The sequence below is a fragment of the Carcharodon carcharias genome, chromosome 9 (genome assembly GCF_017639515.1).
Source record: "Carcharodon carcharias isolate sCarCar2 chromosome 9, sCarCar2.pri, whole genome shotgun sequence".
Lineage (NCBI taxonomy): Eukaryota > Metazoa > Chordata > Chondrichthyes > Lamniformes > Lamnidae > Carcharodon > Carcharodon carcharias.
The window spans coordinates 52,817,013-52,844,020 of NC_054475.1; the positions used below are offsets into that span (position 1 = coordinate 52,817,013).

Genomic DNA, 27,008 nt, shown 5'->3' on the forward strand with positions numbered 1-27,008 from the left:
TATAAATCGAATTTATATTCCTCCCACTTCCAGAGTGGGATTTGAACCCATAGTCACTGGATTACTAGTCTAGTGACACTACCACTACCCCACCATCTCTTGCATCCAGTGGACTGTGGTCAGTTCCAATTGACCAACTGCTGAGATCAACTAACTATACACAGACAGGCAATTAGACCTACCAGCTCAGTTTCTCTCTACAGAATTCGTCAAACCCCCAAATCTTCAGAAGGTGAGGATGTGGAAGTTGCTTTGATAGAATATTGGAGTAGAGAAATTAATTTATGAAGGAAGGATTAATCACTTACTCTTTTCCCTTAGGAAAGTTCTACTGCACTTTTCACTATAATGGATTGTTTGGCATGAATCAGAATAAATGGGAAGACACAGCTCAAAACTCCAAAAACAAGGTCGTGAAATAATTTCAGTTATTATGCCAAATGAGTTATCACAATCTGCTAGTTTCTGTTTTAAATGTGAAATTATCCTCTGTCTGGCTGCTTTCCTGATGTAATCTTCTTAGCACCATTTTTAGTGCTTTCATGAGAATTTAACTTTAAAAGGCTAGATTTTATCCATTCATAAATATTGGTACTCTGCACCAGGTGAAGAGACCTGACTATACCGAGACTCCGACACTGTGCACCAGGTGAAGAGGCCTGACTATACTGGGACTCCCACACTACACCAGGTGAAGGGAGACCTGACTATACCGGGACTCCCACACTGTGCACCAGGTGAAGGGAGACCTGACTATACCGGGACTCCCACACTGTGCACCAGGTGAAGGGAGACCTGACTATACCGGGACTCCCACACTGTGCACCAGGTGAAGGGAGACCTGACTATACTGGGACTCCCACACTGTGCACCAGGTGAAGGGAGACCTGACTATACCGGGACTCCCAAACTGTGCATCAGGTGAAGGGAGACCTGACTATACCAGGCCTCCCACATTGTGCACCAGGTGAAGGGAGACCTGACTATACCGGGACTCCGACACTATGCATCAGGTGAAGAGGCCTGACTATACCGGGACTCCAACACTGTGCACCAGGTGAAGGGAGACCTGACTATACCGGGACTCCGACACTATGCACCAGGTGAAGAGACCTGACTATACCACGCCTCCCTCATTGTGCACCAGGTGAAGGGAGACCTGACTATACCGGGACTCCGACACTATGCACCAGGTGAAGGGAGACCTGACTATGCCGGGACTCCGACACGGTGCACCAGGTGAAGGGAGACCTGACTATACTGGGACTCCCACACTGTGCACCAGGTGAAGGGAGACCTGACTATACCGGGACTCCAACACTGTGCACCAGGTGAAGGGAGACCTGTCTGTTCAAATAAAAAGCAAGAACTGTAAATGCTGGACAGCTGAAACCAAAAGAAGAATGCTAGGAATGCACAACAGGCTGGTCAATATCAATAGAGAAAACATACAGGTGAATGTTTTGAGCAGCGTTCCCAGGCACTGCTAGAACTTTACTTCTCCAGTTACTCTGATAATTTCAGAAGTACATCTCCAACAAAAAGATTATTCCTGACATTTCAGATTTAGTATTAGCTTGTGAATGGGTTAAAGAGTCATGAGGTAGAGTGGGAGACCAGCAATGGATGGCCTGAACCAGAGTAGATGTTCTATCAGTGACTACTGCAGTGATAGGGAGTTTTCCTTCTTCCTTTAATTCAAATTAAGGCAAGTACGACCAGAAGATTTAATTTTAGAAAAGGGAAATGTAAAATATATTAAATTAGAGAAAAAGGGAGAATTGTATTTGTATAATTTTTTTCATATCTGAGATCATTTTCAACCTGATTCACAGGAATTACTTTTGAAGCACAGTCACTGTTGTTATGTTGGCAAATTCAATAGCTAACCTGCACACAGCCAAATCCCACAAGCAATATAGGAACATAGGACTTAGGAGCAGGGGTAGGACATTCAGCCCTTCAAACCTGTTGCATCATTCAATATGATCTTGGCTGATCTGGTTGTGGTCTCAATTCCACTTTCCTATCTGCTCCCCATAACCCTTGACTACCTTGTCTATCAAAAATCTGTCTAATTCAGCATTGAATAAATTCAATGACCCAACCTCCACTGCTTTCTGGGGAAGAGAATTCCACAGACTAATGACCCTCTGAGAGATTAAAGACTTGTTTCATCGCTATCTTAAACAGTAAACCTCTTTATTCTTAAGCTGTGTCCCCGGTTCTAGTCTCTCCCACAAGTGGAAACGCCCTCGCAGCTTCTACCCTGTCAAATCCCCCCCAGGATGTTATATAAGACAGATGGCCAAGTAAACTTTCTTATATTGATCATTCAGGAATAAATGTTAGCCAGGACTCAGTGAGAGCTCTGTGCTTTTCTTTTCAAATGTGCCATTGAATCATTAAGATCTGTATGACTACATAGATTCAACATCAATTTAAATTGTTACCTGAAAAACCTCTGACGATGAAGTGCCAGATTAGATTATGTGCTCATGTACTACAGTGAGCAGTTCTTTACTTAGGATGATAAATATCTGGAATGATGATCTAGGCCTGGAATTAGAGATAAAAACATTGGGCAGAAATTTATGTTCCCCTGCCGGCGGGTTTGTAGATGTGGTGGTAAAATTTCTCGGATGACCTACCAGATTCCTGCTTGTCCCGACCTCCGCACAATTTTACTCATGGGTGGGTGAGGCCTAGGGTAGCCTGACCGGCCTTGCCCCAGTTGAGGCCCTTAAGTGGCCAATTATTGACCGTTTAAGGGCCATTTCCTGCCCAGCCTCAATTTTCAGACTGACGGGAGGTGTTCAGGGGTAGTGGGGGGGAGCCCGAAAAGTCAACCTGCTCAGCCGTCGGGTGGGAAAGTGGGGGAAGGGGGCACACCCCATCAACAGCCTTTTAACATTCGGCACACTCCTCCCTCCAAAAAGGACTGGCTTCTGGAGGTCCCCCCCCTTTGGCCACTCCACCAACACCCACCCCTCCCCCAGCCCAGGGCCTCACCTCCCGTTCCCACCCTAAGATCCCCACACTTACCAGTCATGGAATCCTAGGAACTTGGCTCTGGGAAATGCTTGCAGTCCCAGTCCTGTCCTCTGCAGCTTCTGACGCTGCAGGGGCAAGGGAGCTGCTGGCCAATCAGATGTTTTCTTATTCATTCATGGGATGTTAGCGTTGCTGGCGAGGCCAGCATTAATGGCCCATCCTTAATTGCTCTTGAGCGGCACTTCCCTGAGACAGGACTTCCTCCTGAGTGAGGGCAGAAATTCTGCCTCTAGCCAATTAATGCTTGTTAACTGGCTGCGGGGCAGGGATGTGTTCTCCCCCAACTCCTCGGATGGTGGGAAGGGAAACCTCATCATCCTAAAAATCCTGAACATTGAACGTTTGTAAACTAGAACTCAGTGGTAGGCTGAGAGCGTTAGGGACTGGAGAAGATGGGCATGTAATTCCGGTTACCAGAGAAATCGGCTGCACTGGAAAAATGAGAATACTGGAAGGAATGGGCTTCAAATGAGGGTATTGGTGTACTGGATAGCAGGCTTTCAATGAGAGAGTTAAAATACTGGATGGATGGGCTTTGCTGGACCAAATAGGTTTTACTTTTCTGTGGCTTTTCTTATCTCCTTTTTTCACTTTGACAGGAAGTTTTGGGTGAAGGAATGGAAATGGACAGTGCTGTGGAAATGAGAGGTAACTGAGAGCTCACCTTTCATAGGTGTTACAATGTGATTTATTTTGATAAACAGTAGCTGATTTAAGACACTCCATAAGTCACTTAAAGTCCTCTCTGCAATCATTCATCAGATAATGTAATGCTCTATAAGGTTGCCTGCTCATTGACTCACTAGTTGAATGCTTTACATACAAAAACATAGAGATCAGAAGGTCTCACATGCAGTGTGCTGACCTCAGCTGAGACTGGTACTTTTGGCCTTTTGGCTCTGGCTTAAGAAGAAGGTAATCAGGATCAGGGCCCCTATCCAGTGACCTCCACTGGAAGGTGGCCACATGTTAATGCGAGATGAGGACAGGATCAAGCATGGCAGCAATGCTTCCCGTGGTCAATATATCTGCTGATACTGACTCTCTGAACTAATATTTAAGGAATGACCACTTGAGTATTTTTTTATTCATTTATGGGATTTGAGTGTCTCTGGCTAGGTCAGCATTTACTGCCCATCCCTAATTGCCCTTGAGAAAGTGGTGGTGAGCTGTCTTCTTGAATCGCTGCAGTCCATGTGATGTATGTACACCCACAGTGCTGTTAGGAAGGGAGTTCCAGGATTTTGACCCAGCAACAGTGAAGGAATGGCAATATATTTCCAAGTCAGGTTGGTAAGTGACTTGGAGGCGCCAGGCAGTGATGTTCTTATATATCTGCTGCCCTTGTCCTTCTAGATAGTAGCAGTTGTGGGTTTGGAAGGTGCTGTTTAAGGAGTCTTAGTGAGTTTCTGCAGCGCATCCTGTAGATGGTACACACTACTGCCACTGTGCATCGGTGGTGGAGGGAGTTTGTGGATGTGGTGCCAATCAAGCAGACTGCTTTGTCCTGGATGGTTTCAAGCTTACTGAGTGTTGTTGGAGCTGCACTCATCCAGGCAAGTGGGGAGTATTCCATCACACTCCTGAGTGCCTTGTAGATGGTGGATAGGCTTTGGGGAGTCAGGAGGTGAGTTACTCACCACAGAATTCCTAGCCTCTGACCTGCTTTTGTAGCCACAGTATTTATATGGCTAGTCCAGTTCAGTTTCTGGTCAATGGTGACCCCCAGGATTTTGATAGTGGGGGATTCAGTGATGGTAATACCATTGAATGTCAAGGGGCGATGGTTAGATTCCCTCCTGTTGGAGATGGCAATTGTGTGGTGCGAATGTCACTTGTCAAGTAATGGAGAGAAGTATAGCCCAAAGAGAGCTGACATATTCAGAAATGAAAAGTTCAACAAATGCTGTCCAGATCTCCTGTATCTTGTTCAAGGGAAATTTAGGAGAAGTTGGGTGAAAAATTGGACTAAAAAGAAGCATATATTTAAAATATTTCAGTGTATGATTGGCACAATGTACAAACAGGCACAGTGTAAATACCTGAGCCAAAGAACTACTTTCATCAAGTACCAGTTTTTTATAGTAAAATTATACTGATTACAGCTTGACCAGCATTCCTGTGGTCACTGACCTATATTGGATCTGTGGCACTGCTTCGATTTTTAAAAAATACTCACTCTTATTTTGATATCCTTACATGACCTCTCCCCTCCCTATCTCTGTAACTTCCTCCAGCCCTACAACACTCCAAGAATCTGTGCTTCTCCAGCTGTGGCCTCTTGTGCACCCCTGATTCCAACTGCTCCACCATTGGTGGCTGTGCCTTTACTAACCTAGGCTCAAGAATTTCTTACCAAAACCACATCCCCCTACCAGACTTTCCTCATTCAAATTACTCTTTAAAACTTATCCCTTTGACCAAGAGTCTTTAGCCTATTCGATTAACTCCACGTGATATCAAGAAACTGCTGAAGGCATTGGATACTGCAAAGGCTATGGGCCCTGTCAACATTCTGGCAATAGTACTGAAGAGTTGTGCTCCAGAACTTGCTACATCCCTAGCCAAGCTGTTCCAGTGCAGCTACAACACTGGCATCTACCCGGCAATGTTGAACATTGCTCAGGTATGCCCTGTACACAAAAAGCAGGACAAATCCATCCTGGCCAATTACTGCCACATCAGTCTACTCTCAATCATCGGTAAAGTAATGGAAGCTGTCAACAACAGTGCTATCAAATGGCACTTGCTTAGCAATAACCTGCTCATTGATGTTCAGTTTGGGTTCTGCCTGGGCCACTCAGCTCCTGACCTCAATTCAGCCTTGGTTCAAACATGGACAAAAGATCTGAACTCCAGAGTTGAGGTGAGAGTGACTGCCCTTGACATCAGGGCAGCATTTGACTGAGTGTAGCATCAAGGAGCCCTAGCAAAACTGGAGTCAATGGGAATCAGGGGGAAAACTCTGCAGGTTGGAGTCATACCTAGCTCAATGGAAAATGGTTGTGGTTTTTGGAGGTCAATCATCTTAGTTCCAGGCCATCAGTGCAGGAGCTGCTCAGGGTATTGTCCTAGGTCCAACCATCTTCAGCTGCTTCATCAATGACCTTCCTGTCATCATAAGGTCACAAATGTGGATGTTCACTGATGATTGCTCAGTGTTCAGTACCATTCACCACTCCTCAGTTACTGAAGCAGTCCATGTCCAAATGCAGCAAGACCTGGATAATAATATCCAGGCTTGGGCTGACAAGTAACAAGTAAAATTCGTGTCACACATGTGCCAGGCAATGACCATCTCCAACAAGAGAGAATCTAACCATCACCCCTTGATGTTCAATGGCATTATGATCACTGAATCCCCCACTATCAACATCCTGGGGGTTACCATTGACCCGAAACTGAACTGGACTAGCCAGATAAGAGCAGGTCAGAGGTTAGAAATCCAGTGGTGAGTAACTCACCTTCTGACTCCTCAAAGCCTGTCCACCTTCTACAAGTCTCAAGTCAGGAGTGTGATGGAATATTCTGCACTTGCCTGGATGAGTGCAGCTCCCACAACCCTCAAGAAGCTTGACACCATCCAGGACAAAGCTTGACTGGCACCGCATCTGCAAACATTCACTCCCTCCACCACTGACGCACAGTGGCAGCAGTGTGTACCATCTACAAGATGCACTGCAGGAATTCACCAAGGCTCCTTAGACAGCACCTACCAAACCCACGATCGCTACCATCTAGAAGGACAAGTGCAGCAGATAGATGGGAACACCACCACCAGGAAGTTCCCCTCCAAGTCATTCACCATTCTGACTTGGAAATATATCGCCATTCCTTCACTGTTGCTGGGCCAAAATCCTGGACCTCCCTCCCTAACAGCGCTGTGGGTGAACCTTCACCACATGGACTGCAGCTGCTCAAGAAGGCAGCTCACTAACACCTTCTCAAGGGCAACTAGGGATAGGCAATAAATGCTGTCCCAGCCAGCAAAGCCCGCATCCATGAATGAATTAAGAAAAACTTTTGGATGGTGGGGTTTCCTTTCCTTAGCTCTCTAGTCCCTGCAGCGACAGAAGAGGAAGGTGCCAGAGCCTAAGTCCCAGAACTGGATGGAAATGTTAGTTTTCGGGGTCCCAGGGCATGGAGAGCAGGGAAGGCCTGTGGGTGGGGTGGAAAGTGGGCGATTGGGGTATTGGGGAAGAGGCCGGGGTGGTCCAGTGGCCACCGGACCTTACAGGCAGGGCACCCGAAGTTAGAAGGGGATTTCTGGTGGTGGCACCCCTCCCCACTTCCCACCAGAAATCTAAGCCTGCTCATTTTCGGGCTTCCCCCATGTCAGTTCAATCCTCTCACCAGCCTAAAAATTGAGGCTGGGTGGGAAATGGCCCTTCTGAGACCAATAATTTGGCCACTTAAAGACCTCAATTGGGCCAAGGGTTGGTGGGCCGCCTGAGGCCTTGCCTGCCCGAGCATAAAATCGCTACGAGGTCGGGGCAGGCAGGGACCCAGAGAGAATCCCGTGCCTTCAAATTCGCCCCCCCCCCCCCCCCCGACCACTGCCTAAAAACACACAGGTGGGGGAGCATGAAAATCAGACCATTGTTAAATATTAAAAACAAACACAGAATTACCTGGAAAAACTCAGCAGGTCTGGCAGCATCGGCGGAGAAGAAAAGAGTTGACGTTTCGAGTCCTCATGACCCTTCGACAGAACTTGAGTTCGAGTCCAAGAAAGAGTTGAAATATAAGCTGGTTTAAGGTGTGTGTGTGGGGGGCGGAGAGACAGAGAGGTGGAGGGGGGGTGGTGTGGATGTAAGGACAAACAAGCAGTGATAGAAGCAGATCATCAAAAGATGTCAACGACAATAGTACAATAGAACACATAGGTGTTAGAGTTAAAGTTGGTGATATTATCTAAACGAATGTGCTAATTAAGAATGGATGGTAGGGCACTCAAGGTATAGCTCTAGTGGGGTTTTTTTTTATTATATAATGGAAATAGGTGGGAAAAGGAAAATCTTTATAATTTATTGGAAAAAAAAAGGCAAGGGGGAAACAGAAAGGGGGTGGGGATGGGGGAGGGAGCTCACGACCTAAAGTTGTTGAATTCAATATTCAGTCCGGACTGAATATTGGATTCAACAACTTTAGGTCGTGAGCTCCCTCCCCCATCCCCACCCCCTTTCTGTTTCCCCCTTCCCTTTTTTTTTCCAATAAATTATAAAGATTTTCCTTTTCCCACCTATTTCCATTATATAATAAAAAAAATCCACTAGAGCTATACATTGAGTGCCCTACCATCCATTCTTAATTAGCACATTCGTTTAGATAATATCACCAACTTTAACTCTAACACCTATGTGTTCTATTGTACTATTGTCGTTGACATCTTTTGATGATCTGCTTCTATCACTGCTTGTTTGTCCTTACATCCACACCCCCCCCTCCACCTCTCTGTCTCTCTATCTCTCCGCCCCCCACACACACACCTTAAACCAGCTTATATTTCAACTCTTTCTTGGACTCGAACTCAAGTTCTGTCGAAGGGTCATGAGGACTCGAAACGTCAACTCTTTTCTTCTCCGCCGATGCTGCCAGACCTGCTGAGTTTTTCCAGGTAATTCTGTTTTTGTTTTGGATTTCCAGCATCCGCAGTTTTTTTGTTTTTATCTCATTGTTAAATATTGTTTGATAATGCTCTTGTGTAACACATCAGGACATTTTATTACATTAAAGGTGCTATATAAATTCAAGTTTTTTTTTGTTCAGATGAATTAACTATTTCAATGTACGAGACTATGTTGCATTGAAAACTTAACACTGCATGGACTCTTCACGTTCACAGATGATATCCCAACCACAGACAAAGCTGCAGAACTCGAGCATGAAGATATTGCAGAAGACCAGCTGGACAATGAAAATGAACGTGAGAGAGGCAGTAATCAGTATGATGAGGAAATAGAACTGACAGTAAAATGTTAGTCCAGCAAAATCATAAGTAATCAAATCCTATTCACTACATACTATAGGACTGAGCAGATGGAGGAGGCAGGCAAGCATGGTGTATAATCATAAAAGCAAAATACTTCGGATGCTGGAAATCTGAAACAAAAACAAAAATTGCTGGGAAAACTCAGCAGGCTTGACAGCATCTTCTCCAGAGGTGTATAATCAGTCTGGACATTTGTGTTCCTGTCTCTTAAGTGATCCACTGTGAGATCCAGCCACTGATGGCCTCATATCAATTGGAATTTCCACACTTTTTTCCAGGAAAAATGTGCTATAGATACAATTAGCAAAATAACAAAGTGTGGTAATCCACAAGGAGATGAGGTGACAGATATCTTGGTGCCATTCCACAGACCATTAATAGACTGTAGTGAATTTTAAAACTGGAACTTACACAATGTATGATAAATGATTGGGAAGGATACGTTCAGAAAGATCACAAGGATAAATGCGGAGCAGAAAGGTTTTTCGACAGCACCTTATTAACCCGTGACCCCCACCATCTATACAGGCAGCTGGCGCATAGGAACTACCACCTCTTCCAATTTCCCTCTATGTCACATGCCATTCTGACTTGGAAATATAGCGCTGTTCCTTCACTGTCGCTGGGTCAAATTTCTGACACGTTCTACTTTGGGGAACACCTTCACCACATGGGCCGTGTTAGTTAAAAAATGCAGCTCACTAGGGCACTAGAAGATGGGCACTAAATGTCAGCCTTACTAGCAATGCTTATATTGCGAGAATTTTTAAAAAATTGCTAATCATCCATAGGTGTTTTGATTCAGTCATTACATTCATTCAGTGCATCGCAGGGATGAATCTTACATCACCAAATCATATAAATAGTTAATAAAGTCCACCAACCTCAACCAGTGTGACTATCAGCTTTACATTTAACTAAAAGCAAATGACTATGAATGCTGCAAATCTGAAATAAAATCAGAAAGTACTGAAAAGCTCAGCAGGTCTGACAGTGTCTCTGGAGAGAACAGATGGAAGACAACAGAAGTGAAACATTAACGAGGGCAGAATTTTGCCCTTGTCAGGCAGGCTCGGGGGGGCAAGCGGGAGCAGTCAGGAAGCCGACAGCTGGCCGTGATCTGGCTACGACCACGATATCACGCTGGTGGGCCAATTAAGGCCCACCCAGTGTGAAACACCATGGGTGGGGTGGGGGGGGGGGGCGGGGGTGGGAATGGAGGGCGAGCTCACAAGTTCACGGATGGGCGCAATGAAAGCTCCCTGAGGCACAGAGCTGCCCACAGCTGAAGATTTAAAAACTTCAAAATAAAGAATTTTGAAATGTTAAAAAACATGTCCCCCCCATGTGACTGTCACATGAGCAGGGACAGACAGGCTTTAAATGAAATTCGAACACATTTATTTAATTTTTAATTGCTGTTGGAAACTTCATCCCACCCATGGATGAGGTTTCCTAAAAAATCCAAAGGCCACTTGGCCTTTTCACCTGCCTATCAACCATAAGGTTGGATGGACACTAAAAAATTGAATTAATTATTACTTTAATGGCCTTAATAGGCATTTTAATTGTTGGTGGGCGCACTGCTGACTCCTGCGTGCGCCCGCCAACAAAACTATTGTGTCATTTTACGCTCGCTCAGTTTGGGTGTGCACCTGCCCAATGAGCGAAAAAATCTGGCCTGTTTCTCTCTCCACAGATACTGTCGGACCTGCTGAGTTTTTCCAGCATTTTCTGTTTATACATTATATGTAACCTTCTCATTGTCATCATGCTATCTGGGTGTATCTTCATCTTTAGTTTGTCACAAGTACAACATCAAGAGACTTTGTGTGGGGAAATCACCACTACGGTAGGGAATTTTGGACTTATGCATGCTCAGAAGCATACACCTTAAACTAATTGTAATGAAGTAAAAACCAGACTGGAAGGTCCATGAAGAGACAGCATACATAGCTGGATCATAGATTTCTGTGGATGAATACTTCAGATGGGCTGAATGGCCTGCCTGCTCTGGAAATATCCTTGTGAACTTTGTGAATATTAATTAAAAGGGGAATTATGAAGTGAGATTGGACCTAAAACCTGGTACCTGCTGTTTGGGAGGGCTTTCTGATCTTTAGGAAGAGCATTCTACTGTGTACCAGCATCTTCTGACCTTTTTGTCTTTCCTATCATCACAGATGAAAATCAAGATATTGATGGAGGTCTTCAAGATGAGAAGGAAGATAAAGAGCAAGGGGTGGAAAGCTCCAGCCACTGCAATGAAGAATCCGAATTGACAGATAAAGGTGAGCCCAACAACTTTAGAGAAATGGATCTCATTTATATCGCATTGACACGTGAGGGATCCGGTGACAGAATCTGATAACTGACTTCAGGTCCAGGTTAGGGTTCTTGGATTGATGTCCAAAGTGTGATGATCTTTAGTGGTATGAGGTCTAGCTAATATGCAATAAGAGTCTTCAACACAAAGCTGTCCTCACTGATATGGGGCAACTATCTTATCTATTGTCTTGCCAGGTGAGTGCAAAAGACTTCACAGCAAAACGTCTTTTAATGTGGAGTTCAATGGAATTTATTGTTTGAAGCAATGGAGGATGAGACAACGGAGCACATATAAATTTCAGGCCAATGAATTAATGATTCAGTGATCTATTTCAGATGATTGATTAGTTGAGTTCATCCACAGAACATTCAGCATTCTCAGAGTAATCTAGTTATGTGGGGATTCTTAGTAAGATTTGTTATCACTTGTAAGAGCACAGCTTTTATTCGTATTTGTAATGGAGGGTCTGATGAACACAGTGCCTTGAAGACAATTAATGCAGTTGAACTCTTAACGGAGCTCAGTTGAATTTTTGATGTTGGAGAAGTTTATCACATGATCCTTCTGCACTGTAACCATTCTATCATTCTTCTGTATTGAGTGAAAATTTTTGGAAGTCAGGAAGGCAGGGCTACACCTCCACATCTTGTGTGAGCCCTAAATATACACATAGGGAACCAACAGTCAAGCTCCAAACACAGTTTCTCCTCTCTATCAAGCTCTCTTGAATAACAACATTGCCAGAAACTATCCCTTGCAATGTGTACATTAATGGTTAAAGTTATCCATCACCTTCTAAAGCAGGAACCTTGGAGTTTGTACATGGACAATTGGAAAGTTCTAGGCTTCCCCAGTGCACTAGAACACAGATTTTCTAAGCCTTTTATTTTGCTTTCAAAATCATTGTTGATCAATTTTGGTGAAATCTGCCATAAAAAAAAGAAAACAGGACATTAAATGGACAGTCGATTTGCCATCGCCGGTTTTGTGCCAAAGCTTAAGTGCCCTCACCGTCCCCCCAACCCTCAGTCAGTTCAGCCCTTCTTCCACTTCAATGAGTTCGTGTTTACATTAAAACAGCAGTTTCCATAAGCACACCAAGTCTCCACTGCTCACTGTATATAATGAGTTACAGTCAAACAATCACCTTATAACAGTGGCACATCGCACTGACAATCTCATGGGGTGAACACTGCATTTTCCTGTCTTGTTTACTCCAAAGACAGTAAATATTACACAGCTAGAATAGCATATTGCAGGCTAACACTAATAATTGGATTTATTTGCAAGTAATATCATTATACAGAAGCTATGAGCTGGCACAATACCAATAGTATAATTAAAAACAATAAAGATAGAATCAAATCTACACGGGATTACACTATTTTTGTGTAGATATTATTTGTTAGAGTTCTGTTGGGTTTTGAATTCAATGTTCTTTTTATGTATCCTGGTCTTAAAGATCCCCTAAATACATAATAGAGAATCTTGTGCACAGAATCACCTGGTCAGTAGATTTTTTTTATTCTTCCACAGGATGTGGGCTTTGCTGTCTAGGCCCTTGAGAAGGTGGTGGTGAGCTGCCTTCACACATCATCTGTACCTTATCTATCTATAGAAATTTTAATCATTGATAGTTTGATTAATAACTAGGACAAAGCTTCTTCATTCTGGCTAATGTGCAGATGAAAGATGTTATACTGGGCTCCTGTCTCCATCTTGAAGTTTATTAAGAAAAAACATCTCCCGTCTTAAGTTTATTCAATTCTAAAATGTTTATACCCTGTAATATGTACAATTGTACATAGTAAAAGTCAATTATGTTGCCCATTTTACAATCGATTCCACCTACATTAGATCAACTAATACACAGCAAGCGTATGGGACAGTGGTGAAAGCTGAGCAGACGTACTATAGAGAGCAGAATTAGCAATTGGATTCCCTTATATTTCACCAAGGAAGAGAATGCCTTTTACTGATTCCTCTGGTCAACTTGAGGGGTACCTTTGGAGACCATCTTGTGGATGCAGTCATCTAATTACATTCATGCCAATCTATGAAAAATGATATAAAAACAGAAAATGTTGGAAAAACTCAGTCCCTATGACTTCTTCATAGCTCTGAAGAAGAGTCATACAGAGTTTTTCCAGCATTTTCTATTTTTATTTCAGATTTCCAGCATCTGCTTTTATCTTTCTGAAAAATGATAGCTGCTGAGAGACATTTTTAAAAGCTTGGCCATTGCCACAGCCACTAAGTAAAATACATACATACAGCTTCACCTTTAAGTTGACAGTTGCCACACTTAATCTCACCATAGCCAAGTCCCCCCAAATGGCTACCATCTAATTCAAAATGGCCAGCTGCAATTTGGATGCTCTGTTTATTAGTCCAATGCACAATGAAGAAAATCTGAATTATCCCAGAGCATGGTTAAGGATAGGTCAAAATAGAACAGGGCAAACTGCCATATTCCCTAAGATATATCACTTGTTTCATTAGCTATTTATAGTGTAAGCATGCTAAATTCCCTAAATGGCATGCAAATCCCATAATGGTACAGTCAAGTTATGTTGTGATATTTTCTACAGATTTCCCTTGCTTCTGACTAACTCCTATGCATTCACATTGCTGGTTAATCCAGTTTGTTTTATTTGATGGGAAGTTGTGCGTTTTAAGTGAGAAATTGAATCGCCCGTGTGTTAAATGGCTATCATCACAAACTCCAATGTGTCACAAAGACAGAGGTGCAGCCCAGCCCATGGGGCTGTCGTACCATCTACTTGCCTTATCAATCTAGACTTTCATCTTCATCTTTTGTCAGTGTTTTTCCTGGATCATTTTTCTTACCTGTCTTATTTGATGTATAATATAAACAGAAAATTCTGGAATCACTTAGCAGGTCAGAGATGTTACCAGACCACTTGAGTGTTTTCCAGCATTTTCAGTTCTATTTCAGATTTTCAGTATCTGCAGTAATTGCTTTCACAATATATATCTAACCACAGAATTACCCAGTGCTGCTGGTCATTTATCAGGAAACCTGCTTGAATAACATTGTAACCATTAATGGTGAGTGTGAATTCATCACACACTAGAGAACTTGGACATTCACAACAGTTCACAATGAAATAAAAGAAAATGTACTCTTTAGAAAACCAAAAATTTCATAATGCATAGAGTAGTTTATATCTCCTCCACACAGCTACTGATGCAGTAGGGTCAGTTGAAAATGAGATTGCTATACAGGGAGGCCCCATTTTAAGTGTCCCCTTTTAAAATAGTTTTGTTTCAAAAGGCTTTATTTTTTTATCTCTGGGTTCCATTTAAAGTGTGGTGTTCCCCGTTTTAATGAGTGCAAGCAGTGTGAAGATGCTCTCACACGTCTGGCATGATGACATCACTGAGTCTGCGAAATGATAATGTTATTGCACAACCAGGCCCTGTGATTTTGAGAGTAGAGTCTGGCTTGTGATTATGTTGGCACCATTTTGTCCTTACTGTACATTTGAGGAACATGTTTTTTCAGGTACCCTGCCCCCAGCCCCCCTGTACTAAACTAAGCTTCATTTTTAAACTATTTCTTTACTGTACCCTGTATTAGTTGAGAAACTCTGTGGACTTTATTTTTTGAAAGAATTCTCTGCTGTACTGTACAGTACTGTAAACTTTTGTTTTTCAAATTTCTCACTGTACAGTATGTACCTGAGGAACTGCTGTGGACTTCTGTTTTTAAAAGAATTCTTTGCTGTACAGGGGCATTGCGCTTTACTGTACTGTACAGTACCTATGTTTAAATGTATACAGTATTTCTGTTATCTTCAGTGATCTATTTTAATTTGCAAGTTATTTCAGCTAGAAATGCATAGCACTGCACAAGCATGGTAGTGTTTCAATTTTCTGGATAAAAATTGTCCACAGGAACCTCTGGCTTTAACACTGATTCCTATGGAAAACCATGCTTCACTTAAAGGTTTTTCACTTAAAGTGGTGACTTTCAGGAACACAACCACTTCAAGTGAGAACTGCCTGTATTTCCAACAGACAAAGGTGTTAACGGTTACAGAACCAAGGCAGATAGTTGGAGTTAAGGTACAGATCATCCATGATTTCATTCAGCGATGAAAGAGGCTTGAGGGGCTGAATGCTTTTCTACTGCTCTTATGTCCCTGTATCCTGAGGTGAGTTCATGGCTGTAATCTAATTGAGCTTCAGTTAAAGGGTGTAAGCTGATCCAGCCATGTCCTTGAAGACTTTAGAATACTGCCATGTGATCTATTCATAGAATCCAAAAACAGCAGTCATTTTGCTTTTGGTTAGCAAGAGTTCTTCTTTTTATAAGATACTTTGACTTCTTCCATTTTTGTGGACATCCTAGCACAGAAACCATCTTCAACCAAGGGAGTGGGCAGTTAACTGGTCTCCTGTCATCTGCCACACTGAAAGCAGCTCCTAAAATTTATACAAGAGTAGTCCAGCCTTCAGAGAAGCACCGGGCCTCCACACATCTTACCCCCAGTACAGCTGAGATCAATAACATGGAGAACCGCAAATGAAAAACCACATTCTATCTCACAGTAGCTTTAGCACACTACAGCTCCAACTTACTGCACTGTTACTGGCCATTATTCTGTAATGTAACAGTTTAAAACAATATAAAGGTATAAAATAAGATTCCCCCTGACTTATTCATCTACCTTTGTAATAAGGTCCTTATGAATGTACAGAACATATCAGAGTGCCTGTCATGGGGCATCTTACATCACCTGGCAGGAGCCCTCCAGAGGATATGGATCAGGTAGCATCTTAACATTCAGCTCTTGCAATTCTTGTGTCACAGTGCTTTGCAGTTCAGTGTGTTGATAAAAAACGCTGAGAATATTAATGGGCTCTGGTAAAATACCTTACACAGCAAAGTATGAGAGTTGTGAATGAAGATTGTGACATGATTGATGAAATAATAATGTCACTGCTTTACAAAATACCAATTGTTGAGAAGGTATTAAAGTACCCACTGTTTAAAACACCCACATTTAAAACTGGCAGCTGCTTATACTGACCGTGAGCTTTTTGCATTAACACCAATTTCAAAGCTTCTGCTTAAAGCGTGTTATATGCTCCGCCTATTTTGGGCAGAAGTAGCAGGGTTTGCTCACTATTCTGTACCCTGTTAAGATGCTCTAAATTCACAAATAATATAATTATGGATAAAATATAGTTACGTAGCATCTTGTTAAAGTCAAATTATCTTCTGTGTACTTCAGCCTTTCTAATTCCCTGAACTTTGACTGCTTTTTCCTTCTGCTGTAGACAGATTGATGGATCGCATGATTTATAGGTGATTCTGGATTTTGGGATGATTGATCTAGGTATATATTAGAGGACTGTAGTTGTGCTATCTTGTTACACCAATCATCTCAAATAGTGAGCAAACTGCATTTACACCAACGCACCTGCTATGAACAGTGTGGACTGAACTTTATCATTCCAAATTGAAATGGAGAAAGACATTTTAACAGTTGTGGAGTGTAAATGTCTTTCCGAGGTGGCTAGTGTGGTCAACTTTGAGCAGAGGTTTTGGGGAGAGCTGTTTCAGGAATTGAGCCTGCCCACTTCCTCCTGTGGTGACGATGCTCCTTTGTCCTATTTCCCAATTAGTGGAGCACCGGGTTCTAAGAATGTAGTCTAACAACCAAAATAGCCAGGCTTTGAGTGTTCTTAAAGGGACCATAACCTGATGTGACCCTTGCCAGGTTTAATATTAAGAAGCTGCTGAATCCATTGCAGCATCTGGAACGTATGGTGAATTAAACAAATTTGTGCTTTCAAGAGGAAGTTTACTGATCTGAATTACTACATCACCTAATTGCAAGAAGGGGAGATTGCTACATCCTTATCAGTGTATCTCATCTGTCCTCTGTCATTTTCTCTGTTTATGCTGCGTTTTGGCTGCTCATCGTTGTGCAGTTCATTAACTTGAAATGCATGTCGCATTCCTGAACAAGATGCAGGAACAAGCTTGCTGTTTGATTGGCGAATCCTCTCTCACTGCCGCCACTCTCTTCTTTCTTTGCAAGCTATTTTGTTTCTCTTTGCTTTGTTTTACATTTAGTTCCTCCAAATAAAGGATATGCTATGGTACCCTCATGGGCCCTAGTTATGCCTGTCCTTTTGTAGAGTATGTGGAACATTCCCTTTTCCAGTCCTGCTTGGGGAGCGCACCCCCCCCGCCCCATTCAGTACATCAAGGATGGTGCCGCTCCCTGCTCTCATCCAGAATTGGAAAAGTTAACCAATTTTGCTTTCAAATTCCCTCTTCTCACCTTCACATGGTCCATCTATGATATTTTCTTTCCCTCCCTTGATTCCTCTGTCTCTGTTTCTGGGGATAGACTGTCTACTAATTCATTACAAGCCCGCCACAGCTACCTCGTCTACACCACTTCACACCCTGCCTCCTGTAAGGACTCCATTCCATTCTCCCAGTCTCTCTGTCTCCATCGCATCTTCCATAACAGAACTTCCAACGTGTCTTCTTTTTCCCTCAGCCAAGGACTCCCCACCATCCCCTTTGTGGTTGACAGGGCCCTCAACCGTGTCTGACAGATTTCCCACACTTCTGCCCTCACCCCTTCCTACCCTTCCCAGAACCACGATAGGGTTCCCAGTGTCCTCACTTTACACCCCACTAGCCTCCGCCATTTCTGCCACCTCTAGCATGATGCCACCACAAAACATATCCTCTCCTCCCCTCCTCTGTCAGCATTCCAAAGGGATAAAAACAAAAAACTGCAGATGCTGGAAATCCAAAACAAAAACAGAATTACCTGGAAAAACTCAGCAGGTCTGGCAGCATCGGCGGAGAAGAAAAGAGTTGATGTTTCGAGTCCTCATGACCCTTCAACAGAATTAGTTCTGTTGAAGGGTCATGAGGACTCGAAATGTCAACTCTTTTCTTCTCCTCCATTCCAAAGGGACTGTTCCTGCCCTGACGTTCTGGTCCATTTCTTCTCAATCACCCCCTTTACATGGGACCTTCCCATACAATCACGGGAGGTGTAATATCTGCCCCTTTACCCTGTCCTTCCTCACTGTCCAAAGCCCCAAACACTCCTTCCAGGTGAAGCAGCGATTTACTTGTACTTTCAGTTTAGTGTATTGTATTCACTGCTCACAGTACTGTCTCCTCCACACTGGGGAGACCAAATGCACACTTGAGTGACCGCTTTGCAGAATAGCACCTCATCTTCTGATTAGGTACTATACAGCCTTCTGGACTCAACATTGAGTTCAACAACTTCAGGCTATGAACTTTGTCCTCCATTCCACCCCCCCCCACCCAGTGCCAGTCTGTATCTTGTTCTCATGTTTTACTTTCGGATAGGGTTGACCTTTATTCTGCTATTAACACCTACACTGGATCAATGCTTTGTTCCTTTACTACTACCATTGCAACTCCCTTTGCCTTTTGTTCCATGACATCTTTGTTATTTAATCTCCCCCACCCTCTAGTCTATCCCTGCCTTCTCTTTTGCTCCACCTGCCACTCCCTCCTTTTTCAACAGTATATCACCCATCACATTCCTACCTTCCTTCAGTTCTGAAGAAGAGTCATATTGGACTCGAAAGGTTAATGCTGTTTCTCTCTCCACAGATGCTGCCAGCCCTGCTGAAACTTTCCAGCATGTTCTGTTTTTGTTACTTTTTCTCCTGTTCCTCCAAGTTGAAAGTTTCATTGCACAAGCTGCTACTTCTCACTGTAACCTCAAACTTCAGCCATTCCCAGGTCATTAAATTCTACTCCCCTCCTCATTCCTTCCTCTCTGCTATAGGCTCAGACTTTTAACACTCAACCATGGCAACTTTTTCTTTGTTCTCTTTTCTACTGTTTTCATCCTTAGTGGGGTCCTGTACAAAGGACTTTGGCTTTTCACCTAGGCATCCCAACTTAAAGAACTCAATTTTCCCAATTTCAATGTCAGGAGCAGTTAAGATTCCAGGCTTGTTTAAAGGGTAGTCACTGTTTGGAGTAAGAGGTACAAGGTTCTGTAGACACATTTTGTAATCTGGATGCAAGGAAGCAAGAAAGTTCATTTAGAGAATTCATTTGATTATGAATCAACTTCCTGGTCATTGTTCACACTTTTCATATTTCCCTTTGTTAGAATTAATCACAGGCCCAGACTATAATTATCACTTCACTGCTGGCTATTGTGTTGCAATTGGTTTCTCATAAAACTGCCCTTAAGCATTGTTTTAACCCATTGTTCACATAACTTCTGCATTGTCAGCCTAACTCTCTGATAGGTCACAAGCTATAGTGAATAAACGCAGCTTCACCAGCTCTGAAAAGTCCCATTTCTAACCATCCATTTTTTGTCATCTTTCCAGTCTTCTGAAAATCCACAGGCTTTTGTATCTCATACTATGGTAGAGCATCAGTGGCCCAACAATGGGATCTCCATGACATTTGGATCTAGCACACAGCAGAGGCAGAGTTCAATTACAGATAAGATCTCCATACCATCACTTGAGATCACTGAGCCCCACACCACTGAATGTTTATCCTCACATTCTACCAAAGTCTTACACCTGGGAGATGTCAACAGGTCAACGGATATTGCTGATTGCAAAGGAGCTTCCACAGATGAATATCTGAGTTACATGCCTTGTCCAGGGGTTAAAGAGAATGTACAGGATGTTGAAAGGGTAGCAGAGTCTAGTTGTCCTTCAAAGGAACTTGCTTCAACACATCTTGATGTTATCTTAGCCATAGACAAGGAGAAAGATGATTGCAACACCCTAATGAAGAAATTGAGTCTTTCACCATCCCTAAAACACAAACTAGCCAGACTAAGTGTAACCTCAGAGTCTGATTCAGAAGGTCAGGAGGATGACAAACAGCCCAGTGTTCAGTATGACACAATGTCATCTGGGGGTGCAAGGCTTCATCCAGGAAAAGCAGCAACTTGCACTGGTGTAGAATCTGGGGACTTGGACAAGGAATGGGAAATACTGGATCATCCCTCACCAGTCTTTAGCACAGGAAAGAACAGAAGTCTCAAAGAGGAAGACAAGAATAATCAGGTTTATTGGAACACACCCTGTCCTGACTTGAAGGTCAGATCTAGTCCAAATGCAGGTCAACCCTTGCATACCAAGAACAAATCAGAAATCACAAAGAATAAAGCCACAGGGGAATTAAGAGCCAGTGAAAAGCCAACTGAGAAAGATTTGGCTTCGGAACCTCCAAATAAATCAAGATTGAAGGTTTTTTCTTTCCCCAAACTGTTTCCTCGCATATCAAGAAGAGAGAAGAAAAATAAAGGACATGAAAACTCTACTCCTCATCTGCCAAAGGCAGAGATATCAGCAATCCAGGTAGCTCTTCCTCCTCAGAAGGAAGGTAAGGATTTTCGTGGCCTGTTGTGTTTGTTTTTATTCCATTTCCTGGGGATAAGGAGCTACAATAGAGAACAGAGGGGATGGACTGTTCTGAGGGCTCTGTTGACTTTGGAACTCTCCGCCTCAGAAGGTGGTGGAGGCGGGGGTCATTGAATATTTTTAAGGCGAAGGTAGTTAGATTCTTGTTAGGCAAGGGAATCGAGGGTTATCGGGGTAGATAAGAATGTAGAATTCGAAACACAGACAGATCAGCCATGATCTTATTGAGTGGCAGAGCAGACTCAAGGGGTTGAATGGTCTACTTCTGCTCCTATTTCATATGTTCGTATGGGCAGTAACATTCTATCTGGTTTGACAAAGATCATGTTCATGTTGAACTGGTTCATGACTTCACAAGAATTACTCACCAGAGGAAATCTTCATGGCTATATTTATGATGTTAGTCCACATAGCAAGTAGAGCAATGCTTCCCCAGTGTCAGCCAGTATTTGTAACTTTACGATTGAAATTTTCTTTACTGTGCATTCAAAGGCCATGCTGTTGTGCCTAAGGCCATTTAAAAATGAGACTTTCTTTGCTGGTACATAGAATAAGAATAAATACAAAGAAAACAGGGCTATTCACACAAGCATTTTAAAACTAAACAGGCTTTTCATATGTGGGATGGAGATCAGGAAGTGACCTTTTGTGTAACCATTAACATTTTTCAGATTTTGCGGAGTACGAGGATTCAGAGCTGCACCAGAGAGACTATACCCCACAGGGCTGTACCAGAGAGAGACTATACCCCACAAAGCTGCACCTCAGAACAATGTACCAGATGTTGAGGAGCAGTGTTCTTATAATTTACTCCTCAAAATTATAGGCCTCGCAACATTAACTGTCATGTTTATTAATCATACAATAATTAAAAATATACTTAACAGAAACACTTATGACAAAACATTTTAGCCAGTGTATCCAAAGACATTATATTTCCAAGCTTAAGGTTGATCTGACCTTAAGAAAATTCCAAAGTATCTGTTCCAATATACACTTTTTTTAAACCTTTGTTTTTACCCCTTGCATATTTTATAGTTACATTACATAGTTGGTTTGATTGTCCTGTCCTTGCCTTCATAGATCCATAATTCCCTAACTTTTTAAATTTCCTAACTTTCCAAATATATTGTCTTTCCCAGGCAGGTGCTTGTCTACAAGTCAGGCTTCAAGGAGTCCCTGCTAATGGAGAAATAAAGGAAGCTTTTCTATCTGTTCTTTGTTACTTTGAACCATTTTACAATAACATCTACGAAGTGAAATTTCTAATTATTAATCTGTACCAATTCACATCAGCCCCCTGCACCTGGAAAGGGTAATGTTCCATTCTGCAGAATATGAACTAATTAAAGCCCTCTGAAAAATATGCACTGGAATATTCTTTAATTCGGTTTCCTCTATTGCCTAAAGGATTCATGGAGTACTGGGGTACAATTATGCAGGCACTGAGCACTCTCTGCTACTATACCAAGTCCACATGTGATCTGACAACTGACCCTGGTCCAGAGTTCGTCTTACATCCACGCACATACACTTCCCTCGGAGGCCACCGGACAGCGATCCAAAGCAGGAACAGTCGAGATTTTATTCCCAGCCTAAACTAGGGAAAGTCCGGCCGATCATAGCACCCCAATAACAACAGCTTATAATTATATAGCACCTTTAGCATAATGAAAAGTCTCAAGGTGCTTCACAGGAGCATTATATGAAACAAAGTCACAAAAAAAGAAACTGGTCAGATGGCCAAAAGGCTGGTCAGAGGTAGGTTTTGAGGGCTACATTAAAGGAGGGAAATGAGGTGCAGAGGTGTGGAGAGGGAGTTCCAGAGCTTGGGACTTGGGCAACTGAAGCCAATGCTGGAGCAATTAAAACTGGGAATGCACAAGAGGCCAGAATTAGAGGAGCGCAGATATCTCAGAGGGTCGTGAGGCTGGAGGAGATTATAGAGAAGAGGGAGTGTGGAAGGTGGTGAAGGACAAGGATGAGAATTTACCTAGTTGAGATCAGCTAACTCAGCACAGGCAGGGAATCAGTCTTACAAGCTTCCTACTCTCACCTGGGTGGTGCTAGAGATGCTGTTGTTGTCCACAGTTAACCTGCAATGGGTTGGGAACAAATTGTTCCTGTGTCAGATCACTGTTCAGTGGTCCTGAAGAGAAGCGTATGTATGTGGCTCTCAGGCGAACTCTACTGAGGGGCTAAACACCCAGAATCATTGGGAACCTCCTGAGTATTTCAATAAATTACAGATAAATACAGCAAGTGAAAAATTTGGATATTTGCGCCTGATTTTTCGCCATTCCATTTTGACCAAAATGGCACTCAGTGCACGTGCATATTCACTGGGGTGAGGGCACGGGTGGGCATTGCACTGGATGCAATATTGGTGAGGGCATGTGAAGACAGTGGCTGCCATAAGTAAGCAGAGCAGCTAGATCATGACATCATTCAGCGCATAATGCTGCCATTTTGGAGCTCAAGGCTCCAGTTAACACACCCTCTTGACCTCGCATAGCTGAACATGTGTTCAGCAGCTGGAAGGACCCTCCCAATTGTGCTATTTAAAGGGACGCTTAGTTGATAGGTTAGTTGCTAATTCATTTCTTCTGGCTGATGCTTCAATTCAATAAGTGGTTGGTGCTTTTGTAGCAGTTTAAGGTTGTAAAACTTTGTAGACAGTGGTGTGGCAGATACTGAAGGGGTTTTTGCTGACAACAAGGCTTCTGCACAAACCAGTTATAGAGTCATAGAGGTCTACAGCACAGAAAAAGGCCCTTTGGCCCTTTGGTGCCAGTCAAACAAGTACCTAACTATTCTAATCCCATTTTTCAGCACAAGGCCCATAGCCTTGTATGTCATGGCATCGCAAATGCACATCCAAATACATCTTAAATGTTTTGAGGGTTTCTGCCTCTACCACCCTTTCAGGCAGTGAGTTCCAGATTCCCACCACCCTTTGGGTGAAAAAATTCTTCCTCACATCCCTTCTAAGCCTCCTGCCCCTTACGTTAAATCTCTGCCCCCTGGTTATTGATCCCTCCACCAAGGGGAAAAGTTCCTTTCTGTCTACCCTATCTATGCGCCTCATAATTTTATATACCTCAATCATGTCCCCCCTCAATCTCCTCTGCTCCAGGGAAAATAACCCCAGTCAATCCAATCTCCCTTCATAACTAAAACTCTCCAGTCCAGGCAACATCCTGGTAAATCTCCTCTGCACTCTCTAGTGCAATCACATCTTTCCTATAATGTGGATTCCAGAACTGCATGCAATACTCTAGCTGTGGCATAACCAGCGTTTTATACAGTTCCATAATAACCTCCCTGCTCTTATATTCTATGCCTCAGCTAATAAAGGCAAGTATCCCATATGCCTTCTTAACCACCTTAACTACCTGTCCCACTACCTTTAGGGACCAATGGACATGCACACCAAGGTCCCTCTGATCCTTAGTACTTCCCAGGGTCCTACCATTCATCGTGTATTCCCGTGCCTTGTTTGTCCTGCCCAAGTGCATCACTTCATACTTATCCGAATTAAATTCCATTTCCACTGACCAGCCCATCTATATCCTGTAATCTAAGGCTATCCTCACTAGTTACCACCCCACCAATTTTCATGTCAACCATGAACTTACCGATCAACCCTCCCACATTCAAGTCTAAATCGTTTAAATATACCACAAACAGCAAGGGACCCAACACCGATCCCTGTGGAACCCCACTGGACACAGGTTTTCCAGTCACAAAAACACCCCTCAACCATCACCCTCTGCTTCCTGCCTCTCAGCCAATTCTGGATCCAATTTGCCGAATTGCCTTGGGTCCCATGGGCTCTTGCTTCATTATCAGTCTCCAATGCATATTACTCCCAGACATGGATAGACTACCAGGTATTCCCCCTATAATAAGCATGAACAACAGTCACACAGAGCAGAACAAACTTCGGGGAGGGGGAGGGGAAAGGGCTCTCAGCAGGAGACTGTATCCGCTTGGGGTTCCAGGAGAAATTTCCCGACTTGAACCTTAGTGAAAAACAATGCGTGAGACATCTCCACTTCAGTAAAGACATCTACCACCTGCTGTAGACACAATTGCAACCTCAGAGCAAGGGAAATCACTGATATTCAACGAAGGCCCACTCCATCTCATTCTAACTTGCCAGAGAAAAGCAGGCAGAGTGAATATGTGGCTTCCTGGAGATTGCAACTTTCCCCATGGTGCAGGGTGCCATCAAATGCACACATATGGCCTTGTGGGTGCTGCATATCCACTCTGCTTTATACTACAACTGGGAGGGATTTCGCTCCCTTACCTTCCAACTTGTGTGTGAACATAGGTAGCAAGCCCAAGCAGCAGTCATGATGCTATCATTCCGTAGTAGCTCATTGTGCCAGCTGCATTTGAGTCATCAGAAGATCTTATGACCCTATTTGCTGACACTTAGTGTGCAACCACCACACACATGCATGCATATACAAACATGCGCACTTGTACGCACACATACACACATATACAGCATGCATATGACGAAAGCCATGATGCCACATGGAATGTACTAAAGCAGATTTCTGTAATGCTGAAACATTTTCAATGTCTTGACTGCTGTGGAAGAGCCTTGCAGTACTCAGCAGAGTAGGTGTTAAGATTCGTGGGGTCTCCTGCATGCTGCATAACCTCACTATTGTGAGGGGATAGCCCTTCCCACCAGCTATACAGTGAGCATCTGAGAAGTAACTACATGAGAAGGAGGGCAATCTAGATGACCCCTTTCTGGCTGGGTCTCCACTACTTAGAAGAACAAGGGAGGCAGACAAATAGAAACCTGCTCCTCCTACTCACTCACCACTCTGAGTATCACTGCTCCATCACTGTCGCTGGGTCATAAAACTGGAGCACTCTTCCTAATAGCACTGTGGATGTACATTCACCACAGGTTCAAGAAGGTGTTTGCCACCACCTTCCAAGGGACAATGAGGGATGGATAATAAATGTTGGTCTTACCAGCAATACCCACATTCCATGAATGAGCAAAAATGCACCGCCAACAATTGGCCAAGGCTTCTTCAAGCCAGTTGACTGTTGACCCTCCCAGGACAGGTGTGGCACTGGGCAGATGCAATACAGGTTTTCTAAAGCAATGCCCTAATAATGGCTCTAGGTATCAATCCCTAAAGCAGTAGCTTAACTTTTGATTTCCCCATACTCTAATTCTGCAGTTTCTCTGAATAAGATTGTCCATTATGCTGGTATGCTGTGGCCAACTTTGGACTGTCTTTACCTCAGAAATTTCTGGAAGCTGCCAAACTTTCATTACTAATAAGAGAGCAACACTGAGAGCATTTCAAAACTTCTAGCCACATCCTAGTCAATCAGGAGAAACCAGCAGAATGAGAAATATATGGATGCAATTGGAAATTAGTCACAAGGACAAATTCAGCAACCTGAAAACTATTAGCCCACACATGGATCCTGAGCCTCAGTTTGAATACCCCAGTGCTACGTAATATAGTGGGTACTAGATAGAATCCCATTATTCACCTGCATGGTACTGTGTGTCTCTGGGCCCTTTCCTCTGTCTATCTGCTGTAAACTCATCAGTCTGTTAAGCCACCATGGCAATGAGAGCCAACACCTGAGAGCAGATCAAGCTGTGTTTGTCATGGAGGAGACAATATTTATTGGTCTTCAATGTGCAATGATATAAACACTGTGTGCAAAGTAGCATTTGTACATTTGTCCAAATAGTGTAAGGCTCCTATCTGAAAGGTGTGTAAAAACATAAGATATAGAAGTTGGAGTTGGCTATTTAGCCTTTTGAGCTGTTGCAACATTCAACAAGATCATGGCTGATCTTCTATCTCTGCCCGTCCCACACCATTCCAATATTCCTTAATTCCCTTAGCACCTAAAAATCTGCCTGTCTTGAATATTCTTAATGACACATGCCCCAAATCTAGATCCACCCTCGCACGCACTGAGCTCCTGCTCCCTGAAACTCTTAGCACATTGTGCTTCATCTCCCATTAGAGTTACAGACCTTATTGTGGGATTCTGTGTTTCTTTTATCCAGTAAAATCCTGCAATCCAAGTGATGATGAGCAATCAGATGAGGATGAAGAGGAGTCCCTTAGTGAAGACGAGATGAAATCAAACACTGAGCCACCAATCAAAACTGTGAGTAGAAGT

At 43.1% G+C, this 27,008-nt stretch overlaps 1 protein-coding gene across 8 annotated transcripts in view; it reads left to right on the forward strand.

Moving 5' to 3' along the window:
• The window catches only part of mical1 (microtubule associated monooxygenase, calponin and LIM domain containing 1), a 108,621-nt gene that overhangs the window by 63,647 nt on the left and 17,966 nt on the right, over positions 1–27,008 (forward strand). For 5 of the 8 annotated variants that reach the window (XM_041195375.1, XM_041195380.1, XM_041195374.1 and 2 more), the window contains 7 exons: positions 322–410; positions 3,654–3,702; positions 8,900–9,031; positions 11,230–11,337; positions 16,085–16,173; positions 19,767–20,781; positions 26,893–26,996. In XM_041195375.1, the coding sequence (XP_041051309.1) occupies positions 322–410; positions 3,654–3,702; positions 8,900–9,031; positions 11,230–11,337; positions 16,085–16,173; positions 19,767–20,781; positions 26,893–26,996 (1,586 nt within the window). The remainder of the gene's footprint in view (positions 1–321; positions 411–3,653; positions 3,703–8,899; positions 9,032–11,229; positions 11,338–16,084; positions 16,174–19,766; positions 20,782–26,892; positions 26,997–27,008) is intronic. The other 3 variants (XM_041195379.1, XM_041195381.1, XM_041195382.1) reach the window with 3 other exon arrangements.